Source organism: Erigeron canadensis, chromosome 2 (assembly GCF_010389155.1).
Source record: "Erigeron canadensis isolate Cc75 chromosome 2, C_canadensis_v1, whole genome shotgun sequence".
NCBI classification, from domain to species: Eukaryota; Viridiplantae; Streptophyta; class Magnoliopsida; order Asterales; family Asteraceae; genus Erigeron; species Erigeron canadensis.
This window is the reverse complement of record NC_057762.1, coordinates 36,008,661-36,021,524: the sequence shown is the minus strand read 5'-3', so window position 1 is coordinate 36,021,524 and position 12,864 is coordinate 36,008,661. Positions and strand designations below refer to the sequence as shown.

General features: G+C 33.4%; 2 protein-coding genes across 3 annotated transcripts; one reads left to right on the top strand and one right to left on the bottom strand.

Moving 5' to 3' along the window:
- Window positions 1-1,847: 1,847 nt before the first annotated feature.
- LOC122586444 lies at window positions 1,848-4,259 on the bottom strand. 2 transcript variants are annotated; one of them, XM_043758432.1, is made up of 6 exons: window positions 4,123-4,259; window positions 3,984-4,022; window positions 3,792-3,906; window positions 3,582-3,687; window positions 3,178-3,289; window positions 1,848-2,656 (listed from the first exon to the last, which is right to left on the bottom strand). In XM_043758432.1, exons 4-6 carry the CDS (start codon window positions 3,652-3,654, stop codon window positions 2,191-2,193), a joined length of 651 nt encoding a protein of 216 aa, XP_043614367.1. In that variant the 5' UTR covers window positions 3,655-3,687; window positions 3,792-3,906; window positions 3,984-4,022; window positions 4,123-4,259; the 3' UTR covers window positions 1,848-2,190. The 2 variants fall into 2 exon arrangements, with proteins under 2 accessions (XP_043614367.1, XP_043614368.1); XM_043758433.1 differs by having other exon boundaries at window positions 3,792-3,897.
- A 4,700-nt stretch (window positions 4,260-8,959) lies between these two features.
- On the top strand, window positions 8,960-12,864 carry LOC122586441. The gene is made up of 8 exons (XM_043758430.1): window positions 8,960-9,166; window positions 9,664-9,797; window positions 9,890-9,947; window positions 10,037-10,171; window positions 10,247-10,849; window positions 10,931-11,074; window positions 11,540-11,668; window positions 11,766-12,864. The coding sequence occupies exons 1-8, from the start codon at window positions 9,110-9,112 to the stop codon at window positions 12,345-12,347; spliced, it is 1,842 nt and encodes a 613-aa protein (XP_043614365.1). The 5' UTR covers window positions 8,960-9,109; the 3' UTR covers window positions 12,348-12,864.

The following is a 12,864-nucleotide window of genomic DNA, read 5'->3' as shown; positions in this document are numbered from 1 at the left end:
CAACAGATGTTTACTAGACTATTAAATCCAAATCAATATGAACTCATTCAAGATTTATTCTATCTCTCAATCAAATAGGTATATAATATTCTCCTTTTTTATATATTAGTTTTGCGCATTAATGTTTGAAGTTACAATTGTCACTCAAATCAAGAGTCTTAATTATTATCAAAGAATATAAAAACAATCCTAATTGCTATCTAATTATCATAGGACAGGTGATTGAAAATAAACCTATGCGTGCTATGGGTTCGCATCATGATCAAGTACATATACTTGAATATCAAGTATAAGATCACAAGCATGTTTATATTTTAATTCTTATTTATCTTTCATAATAATATCACACTATGAGTACAACTGGTTTCAAAAAAATTTATTATAATGAAATTATTGTAGCATGTGGCTTGTGGAATGACTATGACAAACAATTCCACCATATGTCTCAGCTAATAATGACAGTGATCCAATTGTGGTACTGGGGCTAAGTTTCCCCCATTACCCTAATAATGACAGTGACAAACCTATGATTACTGTACAACAACTTACAAAGTATAACACTTGAAACCGTATATCTTCAAAATTATAAACTTTTATAACTTAAATGTATCTATATCTAATATTGATAATATTGTAAACCCGTGTCCAGTGTTGGACACGAGTCTAAAATCTAGTTACTTGTCTAAAGGTATGTTTGACTAAATGAAATAACAATGAAATGAAATGTATGAAAGGAATGGAATGAAAAGGGTAATGGAATAGGTCATTATCATTACATCCTCATGTTTGGTTGCCCCATTGGATTGGAATGAATCATAAAAATATATTGTAAAAATTGACATAAATAGCCTTGTTAAATGAACTTTGCCCATCGAAATTAAAACTCGTTTTTAGCTATAAAACATTATAAAATGCATACTTATTTTAATTAACATATACTCATATTAAATAAAAATGCAAACAAAATTATCACATTATCATTGAAATATCAAAAATTTCTTTTAAGTTTAAATACTAATATATTCATCATATAATCTGAGAACAGACTATAGATATGGAAATCAAATTAAAACTAAAAACCCAATTTTATGGCAATTCTGAAAGCGGAAGTCGTTAACTTAAACAAACAACCAAAGTTATAGATTAGTCATTACATACATTGCACTTAACAGACAAACAACCAAAGTTATAGATTGGTCATTACAGAAATTGCAAGCCATGAGACATAAAATTAAAAGTACTACTTCAAAATGGTCCTTAGGAAGCATATCAGTGAGCATTACTCACTCTTCCTTCACCCTTAAGAACCTCAAAAACCCATAGTAATTTATCTTCATCAAGATCACCATCAAATCCTCATCGCGTGAAAGCATGTGTACAGCTTTGTCGCATTCACGAGAAGTGAAACCAACAACTTTTTTCATCTCCGCGTGAAGCTTCTTACGAAGCTCCTCACGATCCTTTCGATTCCCAGAACTGCGGTGAAGCTTTTTGTTGCTTGCTCAATCTTTGGTACCAACTATATCCGCCAAGTCTTTCAAGTTGTTGATAAGAGGATCTAAACTATTGCATCGTTTTCTCTTTTGACGTTTGCCCGAGTCTTCTCTTAAAAGGGGAGGGGCAGATGGAATGGATGGAATAGTGTTTGATTGATTATCAAAAGGTAATTCTTCTAACCCATCATCAATGTCTTGTGTATCGTCATTTTCCATCTCGGAGACAATATCTACCGTGTCTGGGCATCTTTTCCATGTGCATAAACACCTACCCGCCCCAGGGACTTGCGAGGACATGTAATGTAGTAATGCATAAATAAGTCATTCAAACACTTGTGAAGGACATGTAATGTAATGCATAAATAAGTCATTCAAACACTTGTGGCAAGTTCACAGATTCATGATGATAACACATCAATTCATACGATGGTTTTGTTTTGCAAATAAACATACACAAAGCAGGTACACGGAAACAATTATGCAACAGGCATGCATCAGGCGGCTTCCAACTTCACCTATACATTCTCTCCAAGCTTCATATCTATCACAAGGGAGAATGTTGGCTTGAGACTTCTCATCACAAGAGAGTTCCGCTTCTTGTTTTGACATTAACATTCGCTTTTGGATTGTGCTGAACTTTCTTCTCAGTGAAAGGGAGAGTCTTTTTTATTGGGTACTGTTTGATTCCCCGTGGTTAAACAATTTCATCATCTGCAGTGCCTTTATTCTTCTCATTGTGACATTGGCCCACCTTTTTAAAACTTTGGATTCCGGGCGCTTTAACATTAACACTCTCCTTGTGAGACGGTTCCAACTGCTGTATAACATCAACATTCTCTGCGGCATCTTTCTGATGTTTCTCCTTAAGGTAAAGAACCTTTTTTAGTATAGAATTGGATATGACATCAAAAACAGAATGTGGATCTTTAACGTCTAGTACTTGGCTGTTTCCATCATTATTGGCATGAGCAACGAAGATACCAAGCTCCCTCCTCCCATACTTGAACCGACCAAGCTCTAATTGCAAGCCCCTGCGCCCCTTCATCTTAGATAGGACGTCATCTTCCAATACAAAGAGGTTGACAATATTTACGGCTACACCGTGCTTTTTAAATAAATCTCCATAGTGGCTCACCAATGTAGAAACTATATGTGTAGGACTAGCAGCAAAAAAAAAAAAAAACAAAAACAAAAACACAATTAATTGGTTAGCATATATATATATATATATATATAAATATTACCTATCCATAGAAATTTACTAGGGTCATAAATTTTATGGACAATACAAGTATATCCAAAAAAAATATAATTTGTGCAGATAAAAATGAGGATAGAAACTCTTTTTAATGAGTAGAAAAAGAAAAGAACTTTTTAAAAATTAGTATAAGAGATCGTCCTTTTATTTCTAGTTACGTGGAAGCAATTTTCAATTAAAGTATTCGCACAAGTTCATATAGTTAATCGGTGCTATAACGGTCCAACTAGCTGTGTTATAGCGTTTTTTTGGAATTAAATAAAAAAAAAAAAAAACTGGCCCAATGTCAAAGGAAACACTAGCATTAAAACTAATGTTTCAAAGATTGACACTTTCAAGGTTAGACTTTATATTAAGTATTAATAATCAAATATGGGTCCTTGACCACTATTTCAGTATAAGACTTGGCACAGAAGTACATACCTTGCAACAAAGAAAAGCAAACTGTTATTCATATTTGGGGGCCTATTCAAAAGATGACCCGCTGCCAACACAAGCGTATTATCAAAATCCGCCTTGCCGTAACATTCTATACCTGAGAAACAAGCACAGACCCGTCAGGCACGGTGGTACCAGGAAAGAAAAAAAAAAAACTGGCTTAAATAGCAATCCTTGGCCAGGGCATTAGCTATGAATTGTCTAGAAAGGTAGCAATAGCAAAAATCGATCACACAACATGTACTAGAAAAAACTAATGTGTTTGAGGGGTTAACACATATTGAATCTGTGACACATTAACAACCTATGTATTAATTGATTAATAAACAAGTATATAAATTAGTTAGTGAATTGAAGGCAGTATATATAGAAAGAAGCCAACTTCGTACCTTCAAGGCATTCTCGGACTTGTTTGATATCATTAGTGGGAGTATGCAGAATTCCAAACTGTTTTGAACTCATTCCGTATAAGCCCACCAAATGGTTTGGATTATCCTGTAATTAATTAAGAAAACTCCTTCATATGAATGAATATTTATTGATATGAAATTAATAATAAAACAATCTTTTGGAAGAATTATTGGGGCATGAAAAATCACCTGAAATATAGCTTTGCAATACGTTTCAACAGCCTTAATTTGAGCCCTAAATGCAAGAACCGGCTTTATTAATATCCATCATTTCCCCAGAATTGTCGATACAGATCTGTGTAAGCTGGTATTATACACAAACGGTTATTTTTATACTAATTATTATGAAAATCTAATTAAATAGCAAAAAGAAAAATATACCTGCGTGGGCTTCTTCGGCATTATCAAGCTACGGTACTTCTGCAAATTCAAACAAAAAAAGAATCACAATTTCATTAAACATCTATAACAACACGATGACGGTGATGAATTAATAAATAAATAAATAAATAATCCTTACCCAAAAAAAAAAGGAAACAAATTAGGATCAGCGTTTCAGATGGATCAAGACCTGAAATCATCAAGGAATTATTATTGTTAGATCCAACAACGCCTTGGATTTATCCATCCATCGAATCGAACTAAATAAATATAGACCATACCTTTTAGATTAATAATTGCGTATAATCGTGTATATATATAGAGGGAGAGGAGTGTAAATTATGCGGACAGTCCTTCTATTTCGCTAATGTTTCTTTCCAACCCCCTCTTCCAACTTTTCATTATAGGTCAAAACCCGGAACCTTGATTGGCAGAAATGGGGACCCGAGGCCCGACATCACAATTTTCGATAATCGTGGTGCTGGTGGTGGACGTTTATAAACACATTGGGTTAAGTTTCAACTTACTGCGTGTTTTATTTTTGTAAAGTTAGCTTTGATTCAGACGTGTTAGAGGTAATTTTAACCAGCGATTTGTTGGACCTCCAACCGCCTTTCTCATTAAAAATACCTTGAGATGAGAAACCCAAGACTCGAATATGAGACCTTGAGAAAAAACTCAGCTCCGAGACCCACATAATCGATTTAGAAAATACCCCTATCGAACCCACCTTTTTTTTCTTTTTCTTTTTTGTAAAGTTAGTTTCGATTAACACGTGCTGAAAGCAATTTTAACCAACAAATCGTTGGACCTCCAACCCCCTGTTCATGAAAAATACCTTGAGATGACAGTTTTAACGAACCCACTTAAATGGAGTTGGTTAAATCACAGTGTGTCTTACTTACACAAATTTTAATTTTTATATTATCACAACCCATACACTTAATTACTTAAGAATAGTTTAAACATGTCTTGTCAATTCAGTTATTTATACGTAGATTTTATTTTATATATTTTTTCTTTTCTTTTTATCTTTAATTCTCTATCTTCAATCTATCTTCAAATACGACTCATTTCTTATACAATAATATATATACATCTATATTTAATTTGATAATAAAACATCTTAGTACAGTACCCGCGTAATACAACGATGGTCATGGTGGCCACTATTGGTGGTAGAGACGACGTCGAATAGTGTACATAGTTAACATAAAAGTATTTTTTTTAATAATAATATCATCATATTTTAACATATCTTAACCATTGATTATCTATACTATCTATTTATAATATAACTAAAAAAAGGAGGAGGTTAGGGGTATACTTGGCACCCCTAATCTCCTTCCTTTAGCCTAATTCTCCATCCTCATTAATCTTCTATTTTTTAAATATTTTTTAATTATTAAATCTATATGACGAGCTTATTATTAATAAAAAATCTTTTATAAGATCAAGTATTGGGGGAATAATAATTTCTTATAAAGGGTCACACCCCAAGTTAGCAATGAGAGTGCGAGGCATCTAACGCGCCCAGGTCTGGGACTAGGTCGTAGGCGATGAGGCGTAATGTGACGTTTTAGTGGCGCACTTAGCACGCTCGCATCGTTGTGAGCCGCTTTATAGTCGCCTTTGTTTTTGGCTCGACTAGGCTTGGCTTTTGGCTAGCCGAAAAATGGGTGATTCCAGGTTTGACACCATAATACATGATTACATGATATTCACTTGCTGCAGATAAAAGTGTAAAACTATGAAAATAATATCAATATCATAAAGTAATATTTCATGGGAAAATTTACTAGTTGCTGATTGAACTTCAAGATGCTTCAACGGTTCAACCTCTACACTTGCTGAAAATCAAATCTTGAAACAATATATGCATCAATTTATGCATCATACATTCATATATAAGTATGCAACAACTTGAAGTAGATGATGGAATACATCGAAAGATAAAATAACGCGAAAATGTGTTGCCAAAAGAGTAAAGCTGAAGCTTCACTAACGGCATAACCCTTAACTCGCGATTGCACCAAATAAGATGGCACTTGGTGTGGTGTATTGCAACAAAAGCACAAACTGGAACATCCCATCGCCTTGTATCAACAAATTCATTTTATCGGCCAAGAACACAACCCCAATACCTAACACAGGAAGAATCAAAAGCCTTGCAACTAGAATCCCAACTGTGGTTCGTAGCCCCAGTCTAGACTCATTAGGACCCTCAACTATCATTCCACTAAGAACCAACCCTCAGCTACTGCATCTTCCAATGAATCAGGGTCCGGTGTGGAAGTCTGTCAGATATACTTGCAAAAACCCGTGTAATAAACGGGGTTTTGCAATGTTCTGTCTCTTTCTCTTCCATACCAGGCCATTGTGCTTATGTAGAAGTGGCCTACTGAGGGAGTGTTTGGCCTATCTTTTGTATTTAGGCTTATGCTTTTTTGATAATGCTTTTATTTATAAGTTTATAAGCTTTTTTTTAGTGTTTGAATTAGCTTATATTTTATAAGCCGATAAACTCTTTTTGAATGTTTGGCTTAGCTTTTTTTTATTTAGCTTATGTTTGTAAATGACCAAAAAAGACATGTTTATATTTCATATGTATCTACTTTGTTTTTATTAGTTATATATAAGCATATATTTTATATAATCTAATCATTGTTTATAGAGATGTAGTAATCCATGGATTAAAGTGTTTATACAGATGTGGTGCTGAACAAAAAGATTTATATTTCAAAGAAAGTATTCTTGACAAAGCAATCTTGCCTCATTGATTATCGATTATGATTATAGAAAGAAAAAAGAAATCATAGTTTAAATCATTTTATAAATTGATTATGTCCATTGAAAAGATAACTAAACAAGCCATGTATATATGTCAACAATTAAAATATGTAAGTATTGGCCATTGATTGTGAAATAGATTATCAGAATAGAGTGGAAGATACCTCATCTGTTTTCCTGGCAGACAAGCCACAAGGTGGAAAGAAACAGATTGAAGGAAGAAGGGACACAAGAGTCTTTACAATATCCTTACAAAAAAAAAGCCAAAAGCTTTTGTTTCAAAACCAATGTTGGAGTAGCTTCTATAAAATGACTTATATAAGCTTAAAAGCCATAAACTCAAAAGTCAAATTAAACACTAAATTAGCTTTTGTTCTTCAAAATAAGCAAATAAGCTAGAAGCTAAAGAAAAAAAAAAACTAAGCCAAACACCCTTGAGATCGTTTACGGGAAGATTCTATCTCAATTTCACCATCTTCTTCCACAACTTCATAATATTCCATTGGTGGTTCCATCATATGGTAAACTAAAGTATAAACTAGTAACACGGACACCCATTGAGCCAAAGATACATAAGCAGTACCAGCAGTATGACAATCTGGCCCAAACGGATTGTCTGCACTATGACAAACCGAACCAACTATCGCTAAAATCAAATTACCCGTGTTCCCAAAACCTGTCACAATGACAGTAAACCTGAAATACTGGTGATGGCCGACAAATTACGGCCACCAACAAGCCCAAAAAACAAAAAATAACGTAAAAGTGTATACATGGCACACCATATGAGCTACCACGTAGAAGTTTTTGATTGGTCAATGTAAAAAATTTACATTAATCGTTTAAATTTAACAGGTTAGTTGCATACAATGAACCAAATGAAAGTTACATTCATACAATAGGAAAAATATAAAAGTTACTTACACTTCAAGATACTTAACTTATAAATGATTTGATTGTTAACAAATAGGATAGTGAGACTGAAAAGTGTAAATTCCATTTTATAGTTTTGTTTAATTGTAATGTAATGTAATTGTCTAACTTTCTATCATATTTTGAGTTAGAAACTTAGAATTATTAGATTTGATATGATTTATGACATTAGAAATTAGGTATACCAAATTTGAGTGAATTTCAAAGGGTAACTAAAGTACTAAACTAAAGTATATGATGAAATCGTTACACTCAAATTAAAATAAGCCCACGAGGATTTTTAGTTAGAACAAACAACAATAATAAAAAAAAATACAAAAAATGAAAAAATACTTGATAATTTATTTCAGTTCTAATAATGTCTTCTGTTTTTTATACGAGTATATTAATCGTGTAACTCTTTTTTTTTTTTTATAAAAGTATAATTCTTCAATAATTTGTAGCCATTTATTTTATGAGTAACTAGATTATAATTGCGCGTAATACGCAGTATGGGATTACGCGGGGAATATAATATAATTAATGACATGTTAAACTGAGTAAAAATTGAACCACTAAAAAAACGTGAAGTTAGATTGATGGTCTATGAGATTCCGGTTAACGGTGACCGGCCGGTTGGAAAATAAATACATTATCAATTAGAGGTCTTGCTAAGTAATGGTATTTGTTTTTTTTTTCCAGTTCTTCATTAACTAAAAATTGTTGAGTAATTATTGAAAAGTTATGTCAATATGTGTATCATACCAATTGAAATGAAAATTTTATTTAACAAAAAAGTCAAAATTTGATTTTAAAGATGAAAAATGATATAAAGATTTAAAAAATATTAATTTCCATAGTTATATCACTAAATAATATTAATAAATAATGTCTACAAATATATATATAAAGAAATAATAATTATTTAATTTATTAAATTAAAATTAAATCTAAAAAGTTTAAAAAGCTATATGACATCAACATTTTGATCTAATAACTCGATAGTGTATAGAGGAGATTGAGATGTAGACAGTCTTACGTCTACCTAGATAAATAAGCTGCTTAAGATTCTATTTAAATGATAAGAAATGACCCTCGGTGGCCCGGTCTTTACGTGGAGTAAAGATTGAACCCTTGATCTTTGTCTCTAAAATGTTTTTTTTATCAAAATTATCAAAACCAGGCCACATACGAAAGACAATCCATAAAATAGGGACCAATTATGTAAAATATCACCACTATCAGTAAGAATGCAAAGATGGGGGGCAGTTTCAATTGGCATCCGATCAGAATCAAAACAAAACAATAATAAAAACAACACCTTCATTCCCCTTTTCAATTATCTGTTATACTAATCCAAACCCAAATTCACTTCTCATTCTTATCAAACCCCATTTAATAAAAATCAAAACTTTCTTGAATTAATGGTTACTGATAGCTCTCCTAATTTTGATGATGGGACTGACATTTTCTCACCAATGGTATGTACTGATTGATTGATTAATTGATTCATCAACCCTTTTCATATTTATACAATTTTTAATTTACATTATTGAGTTTTGTTATATAAAGGTGGAAACTTTATGAGTTTATGATCGGTTTTGTTGTAAATATATGTGGGTGTGTTCGATTTTTGATTATTATATTACAAGTTTGATGCTTTTTGTAAATGTGAAATTGGGTTTTTGCTTGTTTGTAATCTGGTATTAATTTGAGTGTGCTATGAGTGTTTTTATCTGAATTTAAGTTTATATCTTTTTGGGGATAATTGTAAATTAGGCTAAAATCGGTGGTTAGTGTGATTATACAGTATATATTTTTGATCAATTAATGTTTTAATTATTAAAATAAGAAATGTTAATTTTGTGAAATGGGTTTTAGTGAACTTTTAGAGCTGTTTGTTAGCTCAAGGGGTTTTTTGGTATTGTTTTTTGTTGATTATATATTAATGAGTTTTATGTATTATTTTCTGGAATAGATGCCGAGTGAAAATGATTCCTTGATGGGGAAGAGAAAAGAAATGGAGGTTGTAGAACTTGAAGGAAGCAGGAGGAAGAAAAAGAAGAAGCAAAATGGGACACCTCGTCCGGCTTGCTCTTGGGTACATTTTAGGTAATAAATGTATACTGCTTTTTGGTACTTAATCATATGCTGGAGTTATAAATATCTGTTACTGACGTATCTCGTTGTGAATGATGTTCTAGCCGGGAATTTATTAAGGAATATAGCGCTTCCCATCCCGAATCATCTGGTCTGAAAGTTGTAAGTGTCATGGCCTGGATTTAAGTTTTGATGATCCAATTTTTTCTCGTGTAAAAATGCTAACTGAGTTGATTGGATACTCTTTTTAGGCGACAAAAGCAGCTTCAGATGCTTGGAAAGTGATGACTCTTGAAGAAAAAGCAAAATACACAAAACGAGCCCGTGAAGTTTGGGATGACTACTTGAGCTCTGCTCCTGCCCGTGAACCTAAACCTAGAAAGCAGGTGATAACATGGCAGTTCTCTTTAATTATTTGTTGGTTTCCTTTTATATTTTACTTAATGGGCATTGCTATGCAGGCCAACCTAGTCACCAGGTGTTCCCCTGGTCGTTTAGTCAACGTGTTAAAACATTTCACACCTGAACAAAAAGAAGATGTGAAAAGTATGGGATTTGGTAGTCTACTTGATCTCAAGTGTAGAACTTTGAGGCGAAGTTTGTGCTTATGGTTGCTAGAAAGATTCAACACCATTAGACGTAGCTTAGAGATTTGTGGCGAACGGATTCCTTTATACCCTCATGACGTGGAACTTGTAATGGGATTACCAGCTAATGGTAAGGATGTGGTCAACTCAGGTCCTGATGACTTAGTTGCAGAGTTGCGCCAAAAATACAATGCCTCAAATAGAGGAATTTCAGTTCGTTTTCTTGAAGAAAGATTGGCTCAACCAGAAGGAGGAGATGATTTTAAAAGAGCGTTTCTTTTGTATGTTTTAGGGACACTTCTTTGTCCTACAGCAAGGCTAGATGTTAGCCCTTCGTTTCTTCATCTTTTGACTGATATGGATTGTATCCATGAATACAATTGGGCAAAATTCTTGCTTGACAGGCTCGTTAGGGAAGTGTCTCGTTATCGTCAAGGGAAACAACGTGCCGTGGGTGGTTGTCTTCTGTTTCTTCAGGTAATAGAGAATGGATTTATATGTATTCTGCTTTTTTATGAAATTTTTGTTTGGAAATCTAAGATGTGTAAACATCCACAGATATTTTACTATGAGAGTGTTGCCATTGGAGGTGCTTGTGAACCGGGTCCTGTTGTGGTTCCATGCTTATCCTTGTGGACAGAGGAAGCTATTTCCGAGAGAGAAAAACAGGAGAAAGAGCTTGGTGGTTACGGATGTGGAGAGGTATGCTGTGTGTGTAACTGTGTATGTATGTATATACGTAGTAGACATATACGTTACACTCACACTACAAAGAACTCTATCTTTGTATATTCATCAAATAATTGTATTTGGTTTTCTATAGCTAACAGACCATCACATAAAGATCCAGTGATTTTTGTTATAATACTGTTCTTTCTATAAATAAGGGGATTAATACTGCACCTTATATGAATGCATGAATTATGATTAGAGAAACAATACTATATTACGATAACAATCTGAATGTACAAATAAAATTCTTTACAAGTTTTTATTGGGTAAACATAGACTTTTTAAGTTTTTTGTGGGCCGACCATCTGACCCATTAGAGATCAAGTTTAACCCAAATCAGCCCATTTGCAAGTAAATGGGTCAACACTGCCGTATCATTGACTACTCATGTTTCTTATATCTTCATTCAAGTTCACAGATTATGGTTTTGTGCAGGTGATTTGCAAGGAGAGAGGTCTTGGATTAGGGTTGTTGCATGACAGGTATCATACGGACGTGCTTCCATTAAGAGAGGTGGCTACCAGAGTTAATCGTGGTACTCTTGTTCGACAGGAAGAAAATCTGGTAAAACTAACACCAATATGATAATGAAAAACTTCTAAATCACATAAATATTATTTATAGAATGAAATAATCTAATACATGATTGGTACTACCACAGGAAAATGTACCATTTGCTTACAAGAATGAAAATGCTCCGCCTATACGGATCGATAACTATGGCTACAAAGCCCCATTAGATTATACAAACACAAATCCTCATGACAATAGAAGTATGTACACAGATCAATCCACATGCCCGCTTTTGAACTGCAACTTCACTGGTTTATTTCAAGAATTATCAGATCATTTCAGCACTAAACATTGGGATTCTGGAAGACGTTTCCAGTATAACTCCCCGTTACCCGTATCTTTAGGCATGGATGAAACCTTCCTTGTGCTTCAAGCTGAAGATGATGGTATTCTTTTCCTACTGAATAAAGGGACTGAAAATATTGGGCACACTGTAATGGTAACCTGTATTGGACCGAGTACCAGTAATGAGCGCTTTCTTTATTGTCTCGTGTCAGAAAGAGGTAATAGCTCATTAAGGTTGAAGTCATTCACACAGACTCTTCCTGGTCGAGTTGAAGGTATACCTCCAGCTGATTTTCTGTTGGTCCCATTTGGGTATCTAAATTCATCCGGTGAGCTGAATTTAGAGGTTTGTATATGGAACCCTTCAGATTTAGGTGAAGTTTGATACCAAAAGACCATTGTTTTCAAGAGTTGACTTTTTAGACCATTATACTTGGTTCTCTTCGTTAAAAGCAAACCATCGTTCTTGTAAAGATGGCAAAATAAAACACTAAAGAACGATTCTTGAGAAAAAGTGGCAGTGTGTGCATTTTGGATTTTAACATGAGTGTTTTCTTTCTTTCTTTTCTTTTAAAACGAACGATGGCTAGTTTGTGACAGAGAAGATGGGTATCGCGGTTTATGAAAGTCGTAGCTCTTTTTTTTATTTTTTTTCCCTTTATAGGAATGTATGTAGTAGGGGAATGTTAAAAAGGACGTGCTTCTATAAGTTTTAGTTTTTATTTATATCATCTTATAGTAGAACAACATGTATAACTCCTGGAAGTATCCAAGAGGTTTTCAGAATATATATATAGAATTTAAAGATTGCAGTTTCTGATCATATGGTTTGTGTAAAACCTTCTTATTTGATGTTTCTGTATGTAATGTAATATAGTGAAGTTCAGAAACTTGATCTGATA

Bases quoted from the DNA above. Each gene is read 5' to 3' on its own strand.
- LOC122586444 (XM_043758432.1), bottom strand. From the start codon at position 3,654: ATGAGTTCAAAACAGTTTGGAATTCTGCATACTCCCACTAATGATATC. The intron at 3,290-3,581 runs GTACGAAGTTGG...CTTGTTTCTCAG, and splicing joins AGTCCGAGAATGCCTTGAAG to GTATAGAATGTTACGGCAAG. The intron at 2,657-3,177 runs GTATGTACTTCT...TTTTGCTGCTAG, and splicing joins TTGCTTTTCTTTGTTGCAAG to TCCTACACATATAGTTTCTA.
- LOC122586441 (XM_043758430.1), top strand. From the start codon at position 9,110: ATGGTTACTGATAGCTCTCCTAATTTTGATGATGGGACTGACATTTTC. The intron at 10,850-10,930 runs GTAATAGAGAAT...AAACATCCACAG, and splicing joins GTTGTCTTCTGTTTCTTCAG to ATATTTTACTATGAGAGTGT. The intron at 11,669-11,765 runs GTAAAACTAACA...GTACTACCACAG, and splicing joins TTCGACAGGAAGAAAATCTG to GAAAATGTACCATTTGCTTA.